The 18863-nt window shown below is 39.8% G+C and overlaps 1 protein-coding gene across 3 annotated transcripts in view; it reads left to right on the top strand.

Moving 5' to 3' along the window:
• uvrag (UV radiation resistance associated gene) overlaps positions 1–18042 on the top strand; it is a 28064-nt gene extending 10022 nt beyond the window's left edge. Inside the window, exons 9-16 of one of the 3 annotated variants that reach the window (XM_061298639.1) lie at positions 770–854; positions 1854–1941; positions 2157–2217; positions 3363–3528; positions 6870–6945; positions 13544–13635; positions 15744–15819; positions 15959–16100. In XM_061298639.1, coding sequence (XP_061154623.1) covers positions 770–854; positions 1854–1941; positions 2157–2217; positions 3363–3528; positions 6870–6945; positions 13544–13635; positions 15744–15795 — 620 coding nt within the window. In that variant the 3' untranslated portion in view covers positions 15796–15819; positions 15959–16100. Of the gene's footprint in view, positions 1–769; positions 855–1853; positions 1942–2156; positions 2218–3362; positions 3529–6869; positions 6946–13543; positions 13636–15743 lie in introns of all 3 variants that reach the window. The other 2 variants (XM_061298637.1, XM_061298638.1) reach the window with 2 other exon arrangements.
• The last annotated feature ends 821 nt before the right edge of the window (positions 18043–18863 follow it).

Raw genomic sequence — 18863 nt, 5'->3', positions numbered from 1 at the left:
AATTGCACCCGTGACGTCCGAATGAACGGCAGCAGATGTTCGTCCACACCTTGCCTACTGCAGAGGTCGCAGAGTTCAGGCCTCACTGCGAAACACTGCAGTACGTATAGTTTTTCAAAAAGTCGTATTAAAGAGATTTTACTGCACTTCCTGATTGATTTATGATCATGATGATCATTTCAACAGCAGCTGGCACAGCCTTTTTTCATTAAATATTCACAGTCAAGTTTGGATCCTAACTACCATTTATTTAAAAAAAAAAAAATACAAATGACACATCTAGTATTTTAGAGTACAGCACGCATATTTTATCTTTTCGTGCCAGTAAGGTTGGTGACTAGATGGAAGAAGAGATTGGCAGTGCTGGGAATTACATGAAAGCAACAGTGCAATAAGAGATACGGCCTGTCTGATCTGTGTCTCTTTGAAGAAGAACTGCTTTTCTTTTTCTTTTTTCTCTTCCCCCACCTCTGTTCCTGCGGGAGTTTGAGCTCAATGTAGAGCAGAATGGCCCTGGGTGCTAGTCTCGTGGTAAAAGTCTGCTTCTGCTTTAGAACGTTATTGCGCAAGCTTAGTTCCAGGTGAGATGACCCTGTTATAAAAAATTGCAATCATTTTTTTTTTTTTTGCATTTTGCTCATCCAAGTTTGCAACTGTTACACCGCAATACGTTACAATATTTGTTATTATTTGAATTCACTGAAATGTTGTCTGCGCCATACAATGGCAATAAAGGCAAGACCTTTTTTGTCTTTATATTGTTTCTTAGAGGAAGTGTATTCTTCTCAACACCAAAGTCTGAAGGAGGAAAAAGAATCCTTAACCATGCTGCATAAGGAATGTACGGCCAAGAGGTATGTGTGTACCTGTTGTTTCATTTTCAGAAGACAATTTGTATTATATTTCCCATCAATTTAATATTATGGAGACTGCAACATACCAACTGCTAGACAAAGAGGTGTTTTTGTATTGGGAATTTCACATTTGTTCTCAATTCAGAGTTTGCATGTTGTTAAAAAAAAAAAATTGTCTTGGATTGTTTGAATTGGCCTGGGGATATACATATGTGCGAGCGCTGTCTGCTTTGGATACAGTTTTGCTCCTTTGAGAAGTACCAGGTGGTCAAGCAGAGCCTCGGCAAGGCCAGAAAACATGAAATTAACATCAACACTAACTACATCTGCCTAATATCAATTTGTTGGACCTACACTCAGTACATGTTGTTCATATTTAATTGATTGTCAAATTTAAATGGATGTTGAAAATCGCACACACACACACAACCTGGAGGCCCTGTGTCTTCTTGCCAGTGCATTTTACTTTCAAATAAAAATGTCATTATAGATTATTCTTACCACATCACACTTGGGTGTTTTAATTCTCCAGTGCAGAAAAAAAAAAGTGTATGCTCGGAACAAAAGTGAGTTTTATTTGGAAGCCGTTCACATTTTTTGAAAGCGCAATTAAGATCTCAACATGGGGTAGAATTATTTCTCTGCTTATCTATTTGTAATAAAAAAAGTTCTTACAAGATTTTTGCCATGTTAGTTTTTGAACAAACTCTACCAGTGTGGTAATCTGAAAGCTTGAAAGAGCAGACTTGACAAGCACGTATGTGGGGAAACATGCTTGCATGTTCACGGACAGTGATTTGTGAAGGTCATGCATCTTGGCTTAAATGATTAGATAAGGCAAAGCCCTATTGGACAGTTTGAGTGATTTCAGATGAAACCACGACACTGTGTTATAACTATAACTGCATGCAAATTAAACCGAGTTGCAGTATCTCTATTTAAATTGCATTCATACGTTCAATTAAGAAATTGTCCCTATATGGGTTGCTATCTCCCCAGAGAGCAGTTCCTGAAGTTCAATGCTCAACTCACGTTTCGCTGCCGCCAGCTTCTCTCGGAGCTTTCCTACATTTATCCCATCGATGCGGTGAGTGCACAAAGCTCAATAAGGGCGGGTGTCGCAATTTACAAAAACCAAACATCTCGCATGGTTACGCTACCCTTTTTTGTTTTCCACTACTGCAAATATATTCTTCCATGCTTTGTGTTAAGGAACTTCCATTTTAATATATTTGTAATACTTGAAATATCGCAGACCTGGTAATTGTCTTTTTAAAATCAAATTGTTATTTCATTCCACAGACAAACCCGTCAGATTATGTTATCTGCGGAGTGAAGCTGCCAAATTCGGAAGACTTTCAAGGTAATTTATTGTCTACCAGCATGTGTTTCATGGTTTCACTTGGATGAGCTGCAGCAAGGCATGCTGAACAAATATTTTATCTTGGCTACCATGCAGACTTTAATGTAGATATATATAATATGGAGGCAGCATTATTCAAGATGTAATAATTTCGACTGACTGCTCTACAGACATTAACGTTTAAAGCACACGGGAAAAAAAACGTTCAGCTGTTGCTATGCAGTTGTGATATGCTTAATTGTATCCTTGAACGAGAAACTTGGTCGTCTGACTATTCACTGAGCTATAGGTGGCAGTAGTGAGCATTACACAGTGAGTTAGAAGCGGGGTAGAAACGGTCGTCTTATCTGCAATGAAGACTTTGGGGTCGAAAATGAAAGATTATGGTTGGCAAACAGATAAATTGCAAAAGTTAAAAAAAAAAAAAACATTTGTAGAAGAGCAGAAATTGTAATTCATGTAATGTTGTGGTCTCACTTCTGGTTGTTCACAAATTCATCTTCTGGCATCGAAACTGAAGTTTAGGACTGTCATTTAATATTCTTCAGACTGTTAAAAAGATATTTTATATTATTTAGTGGTTAATTAATCGTCAATTATCCTCTTTATTCTTTGTCAGTCATTTCGTCCACTTTGATAAGCCTTGGAGAATTCTTGCAACATGCATGAAGATGCATTGAACTCCATTTTACCTCTTGACCCCAAATGTGTGAGGTCTGCCCCAGAGAGAGCCACATCAAGTCCAGAATTGTTAGCCGGTTTATACTGGCCTACGGGGGTGGATGTTCCACTTTAGAACCCAGGGTCAGGGTCAATCCGGCTGGCCGTCACAGCCATTCTGCATGAAGGCACATCACTTCCGAACATTCAACTAAGCTTTCTTTGTTAACTCACCTTGACAAGGTCAGTCAGTCTCTTCTTGCACCCTTAAGGTTTGCCCATGGCTAATTGTCTGTCAGCTGACCCAATATTCATCTTAATGTTTAGCATTCCATAAAAGCACTCGAATGAGACTTTTTGAGGGTGGCTCTTAATGCAAAGCAATTTATTTCCAGTATTTTTTCTATATTTTTCTATAGAAAGCATCTCAATTGAATGCATTGTTGGATACACCAATTTTTTTTGCCCCTGTGCTTTTCCTGCAGCAAAGGATGATGGGAGTTTGGCAGTTGCTCTGGGCTATACGGCACACTTGGTCCTGATGATCTCGTGCTTCCTGCAGATCCCTCTTAGGTATCCGGTCATCCACAAGGGTTCACGCTCCTCCATCAGAGATACCATCACTGACAGACTTACTGAAAAGGAGAGAGAGTAAGTAGATGAAAGAGTTTACCTTTTATGGAAGATCACTACTTCATTCAAAATTATTTTGTGTTTAAAGAAAAAAAAAAAGAGCTTGCAGTCAAAATGGAAGTTATAAAGGTCCTCATACACATATTTAAATTATTATTTATACTTGTTTTGCTCTGGTAACCAACCATCAAGGCAACGAATATTATACACAATACTTTATCCTCTGGGAAGAACATTTTCGTGTCTCTGTACTGACTTTTTTTTTTTTTTTTTTTTTAAATCCTTTCAGTAAGTGAACGTTTACAATTTACGAGTAGGAGTTCCCCTCGTATGAATGCACCCTTTTGTTTATCACACCATGCTCCTGAACTATACATGAATTTTATTAACAATATATAATTTAAGTGCAGGTTACACGTTTGTCTGTTTTCAATATAAAAGTACCCCCCCCCCCCCCCCCCCAAATATTTTATATTACCGTATTTTCCGGACTATAAGGCGCACCGGACTATAAGGCGCACCTTCAATGAATGGCCCATTTTAAAACTTTGTCCTTATATAAGGCGCATTATTAATGCATCATGTCAGATTTTTAATCCAAATCAAATCATTCTCCATTTTATCTTTTTTATTTCAACGTCAGATGCAACAAATTACTTTATAATCACAAAATAATGATCCATAGTCTTTTTGATTCATAGTCTTCAGCGGGCCACTTATGATTGATTTCATGACACAATGCTAAGGGCCAGTTTAAATTTAGAAATTTGGTCCATATATAAGGCGCACTGTCGGCTTTTGAGAACATTTTAGATTTTTCGGTGCGCCTTATAGTCCGGAAAATACGGTAATTAAAACCTTATAGATAACCGTTGACACTTCTCCATCCACATCTGTCATCCGTAATAAGGCAAACAGTTGGGAGTAAGTGTGTGAGAAAAATGAGACATTATCAGAGCTCATGATTGAACGAGCATCACAGTATGTATGATTAGCTCATGACAACAGCTGGGGAGAATCAGTTGTTTTAAACTCCCATGTGACATGGGGGGGCTCTCGCTTCACTGTATGCATTTCCAATTCCTCCATGCAGGATATTCACACCACGATCCGGCATCAAAAAATAAACTTGTAGGCCGTCTGCTTGACAGACACAACAATCCACGAGTGCCCTATGGTGTGCAAGAATAGGGTCAATGCTACAGGAAAGTTCCACACCCCCTCTGTATGCGTTTATGACCCCAGGGGCCCCTCACGGGGCATGCTCTGACTGCAAAATGATGTGTGGGCAGACGGAAAGCACCTAGCCAGCCCTAACAATGTAAAAAAAAAAAAGCAGGTGCTTAAAGTGTCGGAAAGAGCCAGGCGATTGAGATAAGTGAGGTGGCATGAAGATTGGATTCTCAAAGTGTGGCAGGATTAGCAAGCAGTCAGTCTTTTGCAGGCGTGTACTCGATAAGGAACCCGTTATTTGATTTTTTTTTTTTGCTATTTTAGATGACTTCTGAGAGTAATGTTGCCTTCATATAGAAACATGTCTGAAGTAGAGTCTTGAATCCAATATTGTTGTCCTCCGGCATTTTGGAGCGGACCACCGTTTGAAGGTACTCTTCAATTGTATGAAAATAAGATGTGAAAATTGACTGTCTGGCACTCGGGCTGATCTTCTGAAGTTAGCGGACCTTAACGGCCACATTTTTTTGTACGAGCGCAGAGCCCAGCTAAAGCTTGGGGGTGATCTGGAAAGATGCGATCCAGATGTTTGGAGTTTGATTGAGAACAGTGCCCGGCCATTTAAACAGCAAACGCAGACATTGCATAGATCTAGCGTCACATAGAAAGGGAATCGTTTTCATTATTTACATTATTTATGTTACTATTGAGAGATAAGAGTAATAAGGGTCAACGAGAAGAATTTGTGAAATCATAGAAAAAGAAAAGTGCTCGTTGCCCAAGGGCTGGGAGATCCGTACGAATCCAGAACCACAACGCCGAAAGTAATTTCAAGCCAGACTGTGTGCAAAAATGAAAATACAATTCCGTTTGACGAGTCGCGTTTGTCCTCAACTCGAACGAACAAACAAAACGTTCGTTTTCTATTTGCTCTGATGAATTTACACGGCATCCTTTGAACAAATATCACCCTGCCCCCACCTCCCACTCTGAATATTCCTCCAGAACTGTCATTAATTTAAGCGTGTTTAATGTAGAAGACAGCTTTTGTGTATGCAGCTGCCACTGGCCCTGTGATTAAAAGTCTTCCATTTCCGCTCTGTACTCTCCCTTTCATTTCTCCCATGCACGTTCCAACTGTAGTAACAAAGTATGCTCTCATTCAGTGATTGTGAATGTTACATAGCTTTTTTTTTTTTTTTTAATAAATCTACTCATGTTTCTTCATAGTAATAATTATTTTATTTGAGTGAAATCGCAATGTTTTGAGAGTTAATACGCTTTCATCAGAAGTTTTAAAATGGTGTGGAAGAAATTAATTGAGTGCCAAGCGGGATGGTCTGAATCCTCGTTAGCTATGCTATTAGAGTGATCTCATAACAGACAGAGGAGTCTATTAAAGTGCCACTTATTACTCTTCTAGTGCCTGGGGCAGTTGTAGGTCGTAGTAAAAAGGGGGAAAAGAGCCTCCATTTGCTCTCACACTGATTAACAAAAGACCTTAACCCTGAGGGAAGACGCTGCTTCCTTATATGAAGACTTGTTGGTCAGTCAGAAATATAATTGCATAGTTGCAGATCTTTTTTATATGGTCTACGGCTTTTAATTCCCGGTAGCAAAGTTTTCCATCTTTGAACGTCAGCATATTCTTCAGAGGCACCCTTTGTGCAGCCTGGTTGAAACATCTGGTTGGCACCAATGGGATTTCCCCACTATATGGATAGGAAAGCTTCTATTTGTTGGAAATGGTTGGAATGATCAAGTTGTTTGGACTCTTCCATCTTCGGTTTGATTTTTCAGTTTAGCCGGGGTATTGGGGTAGCATTAATGCAATGGGCTCATATATGCAGAGCCAACTTCTTCAAACATCTGCAAAGGTTCTCCATCGTAAACGCTGCTGGCTATAAGAAGTGAAACTTTCACATGAATTATTGGACGACTGCACCACCAAAGATCAACATACTTTTGAATCCTTCATAGTAAAAGAATTAGCAAGCAATACAAACGAGCAACAATCCTGTAATGCTGAATTGGCCTACCTTGTAAAATGCCGAATGGTTGGTTATAGTAAATTTAAAATTGTCTTGCAAATATTTGTTTGAAGGTGTCAGATTTTTTGCAGACAATAAATCAGCTGAGAAATTGTTGAAATGTTTTTGGGTTTTTTTTTTTCCTCTCATTCACAGATTCCCTTTGTACCCCCGAGGAGAGCGGTTTCATTTTGAATATGGTGTCTACTTGCTCAACAAGAACATTGCTCAGGTGAAATATCAACACACGTCAAGTTGCATAAAAAACTATCCGTACAGTATATTGTATATAATATTTTGATTAATTGACTGACTTCACAATACCGTATTTTCCGCACTATAAAGTGCACTGGATTATAAGGCGCACCTTCAATGAATGGCCCATTTTAAAACTTTGTCCTTATATAAGGCCCACCAGACTATAAGGCGCACCATTAATGCATCATGTCAGATCTTTAATCCAAATCAAATCATTCTCCATTTTATCTTTTTTATTTCAACTTCAGACGCAACAAATTACTTTATAATCACAAAATAATGATCTATAGTTCTTTATACTCATGATTCATAGTCTTCAGCGGGCCACTTATGATTGATTTCATGACACAATGCTTCGGGCCAGTTTAAATTTAGGAATTTGGTCCATATATAAGGCGTCCCGGACTATAAGGCGCACTTTGAGAAAAGTTTAGGTTTTTAGGTGCGCATTATAGTCTGGGAAACACGGTACTTAAATAAAATAGCAGATATGAATTAACAACAACATAATGCAGTCAAAAAGTTAAATAAACGTTTTTACAATCAAATTAAATTCTTGTGTTGTGTGACGTAGCTACTGTCTACATATTTTAGCTGTCTTGAGTTCTAACGCAGTAAAAAAAATAAATAAAAAAAATCTGTCTTTACATTGTACACAACAATGGTACTAACAAAATATGTCGCTGTTGCTCCACACATAATGTTACGGTATTAAGTTATGGTGATCCCCACATGTGGACCCACCTGTGTAACAGATGATGGTCGACATCTGTTTTCGAATGACCCAAGTTTGAATCTGTATTGGCTTTATGGATAGAGGTGAAAACGATCTGCTGAGTCTGTGAGTCTGTCTGGATCTCATTTTCGACAAGATTCCTTTGAACCATCATCCTTGCGTATTCCATTTTGCTTTATTAATGTTGTTGTTTATCAAATGGAAAAGATTTGTCTTTTGATTTATCCAAGCTAATTTTCTTGCTTAAGATTTAATATCTGGGAGCTACTTTTTTTAATACCTCCTCAAGCCAGTCCCATGTGCCTTCTATCAGAAGGTCAAATGAAACTTTCAGCAAGAGTTAAAACCTGATGGCTCCCCGTTGGAAGATTCATGAAATCGACTTGTTTGAGGGCTTACGTCATGGTGTATGGTTTTGATCAAAAGGATGAAAGGTGGGAATTATGCATATGAAGGAGGACTGAACACCAGATTTTTAGGAGTTCTGGTGGTGTTTGAGCCTTGATGGAAAAGTTCCATCAGAAGCTTGTTTTTGCTTCTAGCCAGATCTTGCTTACTGTATTTTCCGGACTATAAGGCGCACCGGACTATAAGGCGCACTGTTGGCTTTTGAGAAGTTTTTAGGTGCGCCTTATAGTCCGGAAAATACGGTAATTGATAATCTCTTAACAATTTATTATGTCCCTCTACTCATACAAATTTTGTCATGTCATCATGTCGGACCCCCAGAGAACCGCAAAAACAACCTTATCCTTGTTGGTATGTGCTTGCTTCCGATGTTCCCTGTTCCAGTTAATAGTTGACTACATTGTTGTGAAATAGCCATGTGTGGCTGCTTAGACGACAATGATTCTATACAAAATATCCTGCTTTTCGGCAGTATGGTCTGAGCACAATCGGTTCTCAGACACTAAACATGATATATCATCTTATGTGGGCCTCGGGCGCAGGAAGCCAAGTATTGGGAACTCAAACACAGCAAATCTGTTGCTGGCTAAGCGGGTCAGCTCAGGGTTCATCTTTTTTTCTGTCTACTGAGGAAAGTCTTCCGCCTTCTTTGGGCAATTTCACACCATGATATCCATGCTGGTGGTCTGGTGCCTACGTCAGAGCGCCGTCTGCAATTAAAAGTGGCAATTGTGGCGCTATAAAAATGGCTATTACTCTTAGGGAAGCCTAGTAAGAGGTTACTGGGTGTGGAAACAAGCCGAAATAGAAGTTATTGACGGGCCTGAGAGAGTTTCTAGTTAGGTTACTTGGAAAGTTGCTGATCTTAACTTGGAAATGACCAAGAAGGAATGACCTTGTCTTTAAGCCTCCATCCTGGTTTGATGACATTTGGTTTTATCTTGCATCTTTCCCTTGGCGTAGTAGAATGACTTTGGAGGGTTTTTAGTTCTATTCAAATATATTATCAGATATAAGCAATGTATTGGACAGAAACTTTACCAAGTGGGTTGACTTTGTTCCCAGGAACTCCCGTTGGGTACGTATGTGGGAAACAACAAAACAATGTGCTATTTGATCCCTAAAGCATTGCTGCTGGAAGAGAGATCTACCTTGGAATGTCTGAAGCATTTATCACCATTTTCACTACTTCTGAAAGGAAAAGGTGGGGCTTGACAGCTTTAGCAAGATTTTTCTGGACTGTTGAACTATTCCAGGTTTCCCTTTCTGTGTCCAGCTGAGTCTTGTGTTTCATGACTCACTTTTCAGAGAAGAAAGATTGCGCGGAAAAAGAAATGCAAAGACAGTTACGGCCATATATCCTTTTAATGTAATTTTGACTCATCATAATGCATCTTGCAATTTACTTTTTGTTCAGCATACCCTTGAATTAAGGCTTTCCAGACAACAAGGCTGTCAGTAATACGTATATAATATAATTGTGAAATTTCCCCCCATCACTTGATCAGTCTGTGGCTTTTATAGATTGCTTAAAAAATAGTCGCATTATTTTCTTGGTGTCTCTTCAGTAGGAAAAGTGACGCTTCTTCGCATTAACGACTAACATGATATGCTAATGTGCTTCGGCTTTAGCATATGTTTGAATGCTGCTACTGGGAATAAAGAAGGAAATCTCGCCGTTGCTTTCTGTGCAAATAAATCAAAAGGCCCGTAACAAACCGAGTCGGAGGACTTTCTGATCTTGGATCCCCAAATCTAATCACAGATTACAGGACCTCTCCTTATCTGATTGCAAGTAAATGCAGTTAATACTTCACATGGGAATTTGCCCACACTTCTTTTCACATATGTTACTCTAATTGACAAGAACAACTTTATCCAGTTGACTTCTTTGCTAATGCTAATAGCAACTGCCAGTCATGAAGCTCCAAAATATAGAAAGAAAAATAATCTAGCCGTTCACAGGGAGGTTAGAATGAAAGCAGCATGAATCCAGGATAGGCACCTGCCCACAAACCATATATACGTACATCCTCCGTATAGCTCCCTATTTTCATAGGGGCCTTATGGAAATACTGCACATGCATAAAAATAGTATTCCCTTGTAGGTATACCGCAATATTTCTCTTCCAAAGACTTCTCAAGGCTAATTTTATGTTGATCTTTAGATCTCAATACAATTGACGGAATCAGCTGCTTTTTGCAACCAGGCAACGCACTCAAAATATAAAATTGATATTTCCCGGCCATTTTCTAACACTTGATTTAGTCAAAAAAAAAAGTGGCTTACTGTGAGAAGTAGTACCTCATGCTTTGAAATAAAAACTACAAAGAACTTATTTAGCATATTCTCAAGGGGTGCCTCATTGAGACATAAGACTTTAGAGGGCTGCCATGGAGGATTGATGACAACGTGGTGTGCCAATTTTGCAAACAGGAAGTTGACCTCAGTGTTGTGACTTTACATGGGCCACGTTGGTTTCGGGTTACTTGGCTGCCGTCGCTCACCACCAATGTCTCTTTTTGGTGAGAGTAATAACCCTGAGGTTACAATAACCTTGAGTGATTGTGGCTTAAATCCAATGACTTTGAAAAACAACAACAGAAAAACAATCACAACAGACATGAGTGTAATGTCATGGGTGCTCTCTCACTGAATTTCCAATTTATCTCACGCAACCTTTCTCATAATTATGTAAATCTGCAGACTTGAGTTTGGCGGCAATATGATACTTTGTGAAGTGTAACGACAAGATATGCGACTGAACAATCTGGTTTGAATTTTGACTCAGACGGGTTCAATGAATACACCACACCTGTGTTACATTACCATAGAAAGAAGGGGAGAACAACGGGTGTTAAAGGGCACAGTGCACGAAATGAAGAAGAATTTTTCTAAATATATACGTTGTTACGTGCTTGTTGATCATTTCAAAAGACTTACATTTTATCTGTTGAGGAAGATAGTATGGCCTATGGCTCTTACCTATGGATGTTTGATACTGTTGTATATTAAAAAAAAAAAAAGAAGATAACTGCTTCAAGATTTCTGGACAAAAATATAGGTTTTCAGTTTTACTGTATTTTCCGGACTATAAAGCGCACCGGACTATAAGGCGCACCTTCAATGAATGGCCCATTTTCAAATTGTGTCCTTATATAAGGCGCACCGGACTATAAGGCGTACCATTAATGCATCATGTCAGATTTTTAATCCAAATCAAATCATTCTCCATTTTATCTTTTTTATTTCAACTTCAGATGCAACAAATTACTTTATAATCACAAAATAATGATCCATAGTCTTTTTGATTCATAGTCTTCAGCGGGCCATTTGTGATTGATTTCATGACACAATGCTTCGGGCCAGTTTAAATTTAGGAATTTGGTCCATATATAAGGCGCACCGGACTATAAGGTGCACTGTCGGCTTTTGAGAACATTTTAAGTTTTTAGGTGCGCCTTGTAGTCCGGAAAATACGGTACTTAATGTATATTCATTAGGACACCTCATCCAAGATGGTTGCCTTAGTAGTGCACGCACGACCTGGTGATTTTTTTGTTTTTGTACATTGCTAAAATATTGCAGGCAAAAGTTTCCACTAGCTCATATCATGTCTTGGTAAAGCCCATGGTCCTTGACCAGAAGGATAGTTGTTGGAGGAACACCTGGCTTTGCTATAAGCTGTTGGATCTAATGCGCTGTTGACTGTCTTCCCCGGGGTTTCAGAAATTCACCCACTATTAAAACGCCCCCGTGGGCAAAGGCGTAGCGATCATCATTGGACATGTGCAATTCAGTCTGATTTGGTGTCTTATGTTGAAACCTCTTGACATATCAAATGCAACATGAAAATCTCACCCAGGAATTGCCCTTTGGTCCATCTTAAGTGAAGATGCATGCATATGCTTTGTTACTGGGCCCCCTTCTGCTTCTCCACATCGTCAGCAATTAACCTCAAAGTTCCGTTCAGCCCGCCCACATTCACATTTGGATCACGGGCTGATTGAGAGTGACACAGAGGGAAACGGTAATACGTGCCAGTAGCCAGGCTCTTGTTGTTTAGAGCACGGAGCTCGTGGCCAACGGGCAGATCGGGCGGGTGGCACGTACTGTAAAGTTACCGCTGACTATTGCCTCTGTGTTTATATCTGCTGAGTAGATTGGCAGGAATGTTCTGTATACACCGCAGAGTTCTTGGATTAATACTCGATTTTGTAATCACGATGAGTCAAATCAGGCCCGTTGTTCACTCAAACACTCACGGCCATACCGGCTGATTGCCTACCACACAAGTTGCGGAGGCTCCTGAGTGAAATTCGCTGAATAACTAAACAGGGAAGGTGTTGAGACACATAGATGTGATCAACCATGAGGAGTCTTGGACGGATCTGTTTCACTATGTCATCATGTGAAAGAGCCAGTGGGAGCCCCCACTCCACCCTTTCTCCAACTAGAAGCTCTCACCTTACATTTTTACTCAATGGGACATGGGAATTTCTCACCGCGATCTGGTTAGCCCCCTTACAAAAAAATCCTGTGGGCAGTTTGAAAGATCACTTGTGGACATGGACGAATGAAAAGGGTTCGAGCGTACATCACCAAAATGAATGGAAGGGAAACTAGAAATGACTGGGGGTCTCAAGTGGAATTATCCTGAGCTTTTATTTTTTTTGTGTATGATCCTCTCTACACTTTGACACATATTTTTTTGATCTACGTTATACCTTCCCTGAAGACATGCTACACACTCGGGCCATTTTGGAGATGTGTCCTAATGGATACAAGTGACACTGCTAACACCCAAATGTGCTACAGATTTGAAAACCATGGTATTATTCCAACGTCCCATTGTCAAAAATCATTATTTAATCAATTTAATTGAATGAATAAATACTAAATAATAATTTAGTTGTCAATTGATCGTTGCAGTTTAAAACAAAATCCACAATTTTTGTTATAAAATAAGGCCCAGATAAATCATTTCCTAACTTTTTCCACCATCAGCAGCCTATTAAATAGCATCAATCAATATTGTAGCGTGGATGTAAAGAGGAAGAGGTGTTGCTATGGTAACTGAGTGGAAAGAACACATGTCAGCTGGAACAGTATCATGTGTGGCCCTTTGGATTTATTCCAAATGTGTGACATGATGCGCTTATCCTGCTCTGTAATATCGAGCAAATAAACCTGGCAAGTGTCTGCTTGATTCTCAACTGTTGGTGACTTTTTCTTTTCTTTTGAAAGCAGTGTATTTGTTTTTTCTTGCCACCCACTGTCTCCCTACACCTCACTCATGACCTCATATCAGATATAATGTAAAGAGAAGAACTGTGTCAAGGTGAAGGAATGTGTCGAACGGGAGATAATGTCAGAACACAGTGGTGTGTGTGTTGCTTGTGGTAATTTTTTATTTATTTTTTGCAGCTGAGATATCAACACGGCTTGACCACCCCAGACCTACAGCAAACACTACCCAATCTGAAGAACTTTCTGGAACATGGCTTGCTTGTCCGGTGGTAAGACAAAAAGAGTCGTCTTTTCCCCCCAAATCTGACCTTTTCTGTGAATTATTATTCACTCTATTTGTCTTTACAAATATGTGAGATGCTTGACTGCATCCATGCTGTTTCTATCTTCGCAACAAGAAAAAAACATCTAAATGAAATTTTGTTGTTGACGACTCCACCGCCCTTCCGAGCACAAAGCTGTCTTTCATCTCCGCTTCCCTCCCAGAGACCTCAAAAACGTATTACACACATTAATTGAATAATCTTTTGTTTTGAAAGAAGAGAATCCATCAAAAGTTGGTGCTCACAAAATGGCCCTTCCTCTGATTACCTCCTAATGGGAAGTGGAAGGGCCCAAAGTTAGATTTGATCAAAGCATGCATCTTATTTGGTGTGTGTGTGTGTGTGTGTTTGTGTGTGCATGTGTGAGAGAACAGGAACAAAACTCAATACAAATTCCCATGTCAACTGCTCAATCAAGACTTTCTCCTCCTGGTGCAATAAACACATGTTGGCCATTAAAAAGCTTTCACACTGGCCCGCCGCTACTTTGGCCGCAGGTTTTGACAAGTACAAGAAAATTAGATGAAGCTACTTGCATGCCTTGCAGGCCAGAGTCTTGCACACTAGAACTCAAAGTTGAGCTACTCCGGCGGGCTGATAAAAATGCAACTTAAAATGTTTGCCAAGAACTTTAAAACCTCCCTCATGAACTATAATATATCTAAATTAGACACAATTTTGCCAACCACAAACTTAACCCCCCACCGCTCATCTAATTTGGTTTTCAGGAATGTTGTCACATTAGCCATCTGAAGTTCAGAGAGTAGAAAATAGTACAGAACATTTATCACATGAAACTTATTAGTATTTTTTTTTTTTTAAATAGCTTACACCATGCTCATATCACATTTTTATTCATGTTTTATCTCAAAGTTACTTTGGGATTTCTTTCAACAACAACAAAGTCATATCTTCCATTGCTTGCTTTGGACCAAAACCTTCTTTAGCAGGAAGTGGATCATGCAAAGATCTTTAATTCTTTTTTTTTGTTTTGTTTTTTTCTGCAAATGTGTGAGGTATGAAGGGGCGGGGGGCAACAATCTTGAAAGTGAGGACTATTTCTGGTTCAGGCTATCGGTTTTTAGGTTGATGATGTTGGCAAAGAAATCACTGTTGCGCAGTGAAGTTGATTAGACTGCTACTAAAATAAAAAATAGGTAATTTAATCAACTCAGCTACTCACCTTGCCATGACAACAAGTTTCGATTCTAGCACAAGCTTTAGAATTCCAGATCTGACTGAGTCTGAAATACATTTTCCCCATTCTCAAAACAATATCTGACTCCATGTGACATCTGTCCTCATTCCTTTCCACAGAATTAGATTTAAATGGTCTTGGTTAAAATGAGTGCATGATACGATTTGAAAAGATAAGGGAATGGGATGCCTTTCAACTTCTCTTATTGTCAGTGCTTTTATTTATTTTTATTTATTTTTTTAACTTCAGCAAAGAAATTTGTTTTCATTGCTGTTCTTTATTAGTAAGCAAAACCGTAGGATGGCCAGAATGAAAGTTCCAGGATAGAAAAGTCCAGCAGAGGCTGAATGACTGCAATGGTTTTCATCCAAGGCATTGTGATGTATGACAAGTTACTCCTAGAAGTGGAAAGGCATTTGTACGCTTCTTCAAAATTGTCCTGCATGTCCGCACTCTCTTAAGCAGGATTCCAAGGTCACTGTCAGGGTCCTTCTTAAAATGGTCTGCCATATGCTTGATGGTGAAACCATCCATCAAACAAGTACACACTCAACATGTGCTCCAATATTCTTTAAAAAAAAAAAAAAAAGGGGGCCTTCAATTTATGTGAGACATTCCTAAATGAAAACAGTAAAGCAATTCAGTAGCCAACATGAATCTTCTGAGATCACAAAGAGAATCTTTTTGACCTTTTGAACTCACTTAAGAGCTAGCAGAATGGTCCGAATAAGGAGGCCTGGTGTATTATAAATGGCCATGCCTATCAGAAAAGAGAGGGCCCATTTAAGTTAATTTATGGCTTCGCTACTCGGGTGAGGTGGGCTGTTTCATATTGTGGGTCTGTTATCTGTTACAGCGGAAAATGTCTGGCATACTTGGGCGAGTGCCTGCTGTGCACTTGTGGATGACAGCAAAAGTGCAGGCTCACAAATGTAGGGAAGCGGAGTGATTTCCAAAGAGATGCGGCTGTCACTACCCTGGATCAGAAACAGAACCCAGTTTACCGTCTCTATCTGGGCATCTTGAAATTTGACCACAATTGCTGAGTTAGTGTGTTTCCTTCGTCCGCAGTGACCGACACCACGTTTCCAGCTCCATCCCAATGCCATCCAAGTCTCACCTCGGCGTGCCTACTGCCTCGGACGTGACCAAGCCGCGGCACACCAGCTCCCCGGATCGGGGCCTGAGGAAGAGAGCGAGTTCTGAGGCAGACAAATACAAAACAAAACCTCCACCCAGTTATGACGTGGCCGTGGGGGAGGCGCCGACCACCATAGCCCAAACAATGCAATCATCTTCGCCGAAACTCTTGTCTTCCTCTCTGGATGCCAATATGGCCCCGCTTGACCTCACCGAGAGCAACGAAGCCAAAGAGGAGGAAAAAGAGATTGGGCAGGATGGAGGTGCAACCGCTGAGGTGGAGACACACAACAGCACTTCTAAAGATGTCCACAAAGACGAGACTGAAGAGCAAAAGCCCTGCAGCTCTTCTACACTGGAAGACAATCCCGTGGGCGCAAGTCAGCACACAGGTGTCATGAATGGCTCTTTGGTACCAGGACAGGCGACAGGTTCGACTCCAGGTCCCGGTGCGTGCTGCTCAGTGGAGCGAGCCGAGGAGATCATGGGCACCGAGGCCACCAACCTGGCCCTGGGAATGGGACTACGAGTGGGCTTAGAGCTCGCCGAGGAAACCACCATGGAAGACTACCGCTGCATCCCCGTGGACCAAGCGGTAGCTGTGGAATGTGATGAGCAGGTGCTGGGGGAGCTGGATGTGGCCGGCTTTGAGGAGTTCTCCAGACGCATCTACGCACTGAATGAGAATATGTCCAGCTTCCGTCGACCGCGTAAAAACTCAGACAAGTGAGAAGAAAGGCAGATGTATGAGAAATAGACTTGCACAAGGATTTTGGTCAGAGCTGAGGGAGTGAGAGGAGATGGGTGGCGATGTTCTAGATTAACGACCAATTTGCACTTATTACAGTATAAAAAAAAAAATCCATAGCATATTTTCAAATGAAATGCAGTGCAAGTATTGGAAGAGCTGGCTTTTTTTTCTCTCTTTTTTCTTTTTTACAGCTGGCATTAATATATTTTAAAAATGGATCCAATAATACTGATAATTCAAAATTGTTTATATTCAGAAAATAATTCAAGCTCAGTAAGAAAGAAGCTTCTTTGAACCAATGTTTGGTATAAATAGCACCATTCCCATCTTCTAAATAAGAAACATTCACTCATCATGTAACCTGTAATCATGTCTTAGAAGATGCAACTGCAGAATGTCACAATCTGCTTTTCATACTAACGTACCTCAGGTTTGGTCTCCACCAGGCAAATTTTTGCATGCTTCATAGTTCTCGCTCTGCTCAAATTCATTGGCACATAACACATTGATGATCTCAGTCAACTGTGTCCGCTAGTAATCCATTGTCCATCATGTGGACTTGATCGGCATAGTAATCAATAAATCGATCTTTAGGAATGTGGTCAATTATGTGGAATTTGATATTTACATATTCAACCAGTTGCGGCAACAACAAAAAGTGCTGACATGGCAACCTGCCCACCTGATGACCTCACTGGACCATCATGATTGTCTTTTTTTTCTTTTTTTTTTAAATGTCATACTTCCCCTGTCTTGACATTAATGAAAATTACACTGATTCATATTTAGTAAACCTTAAATGTTGTGGTTAGACATGTCTGTAATTGGTTGTAATATCGCACTCCTGATCTATTATTACACGTGTGATATAAAATATCTCAATTCATTCGTTTGGGATTTCATCTCAGTGATTTGAATACTTTCTTGCACAAAATATCTATTTATGTCGCACAATGTTGTTGTTTTTTTCCCCCCCAAATAAATTGTGTTATAGCCCCTAAATTAAAAGCAATGTATATTGTTAAATTATATCAACCAATTTGTGTTGGTCCTGATTGTGGACAGCCGCAGTGTAAAGGTCTTTCGCTGGCAGCCCACGTTTCATTTCTGCTCGAGTCCTGTCCGAACGGACAGTTATTGTATATAAATTGACAAGATGAACCGTATTATGATCATTTCCATAAACTGCAAGATATTTGAATAAGTAACCATGTACATATACTTTTGTATGGGTTTCTTTTTGTTATTAAAAACTTGCAGTCCATTCGTGTATGCTTCTTTTTTATTTATTTTTTATTAAATGTAATCTGCTTATTTGTCTATTTTATTTTTTTTGAACTTGACTGGTTATTTTTGTCTCCCCCATCCAGCTCAGTTCAATATTATCAGAGAAGCTTTTGTTCTTGACATGCTTCTAAATTATTGCTGGGGAACATGCTCACACTTTACCACGGTGCATTATTGCTCTGAATTATGAAACACTGCGATGAGAAAGTTCAAACTAAGATAATAAATGATGCAAAATTTGTTTCACTGCTCTATCGCAACAATTTATTCTTCAAGCTTCATCAATAAGCAATGTACTTGAAGATGGTGTTTTGTTTATTGGACTTTGTCATTAACTAATTTAATAGAGATGTCATTTTCAATTGTATTGGAATTTTTATCTGACCATTTCAAGTCTTATATCGTATGGGCAGGGACAAAAGTGCGCTAGAGTCAAGCATGTGCTTTGGCGAGCACCCAACTTTGGTTGAATGTCAACCTAGAGGTCCAAAATAGTTTGTCATTCATTAGCAAGTTGGGACCTCATACAGCGGCAACAAGCTGGATTAAAAAGGTGTCTGGGGAAAAAAAGTTACAAGGGGTAAGGGAGACTCCACAGCTCCAGTGTCCAGTCAAAAGTCCAGACCTGGATGTTTCCACTCATCTTGGCCCGCTCTGGATCGCCACTTGGATGGTCGACAGTAAGCTGGATCTTGGCTCAGCTGTGGAAACCATCTCCTAAACTGGACTTTTTGGATAAAATCCCAGTCACCTCAATAGTGTTGCAGCAAAAAAAAAAATTGCTTTGTGGCCAAACCT

Source organism: Syngnathus typhle, linkage group LG15, assembly GCF_033458585.1.
Source record: "Syngnathus typhle isolate RoL2023-S1 ecotype Sweden linkage group LG15, RoL_Styp_1.0, whole genome shotgun sequence".
Lineage (NCBI taxonomy): Eukaryota > Metazoa > Chordata > Actinopteri > Syngnathiformes > Syngnathidae > Syngnathus > Syngnathus typhle.
This window is presented reverse-complemented; position numbering and strand designations above follow the sequence as displayed.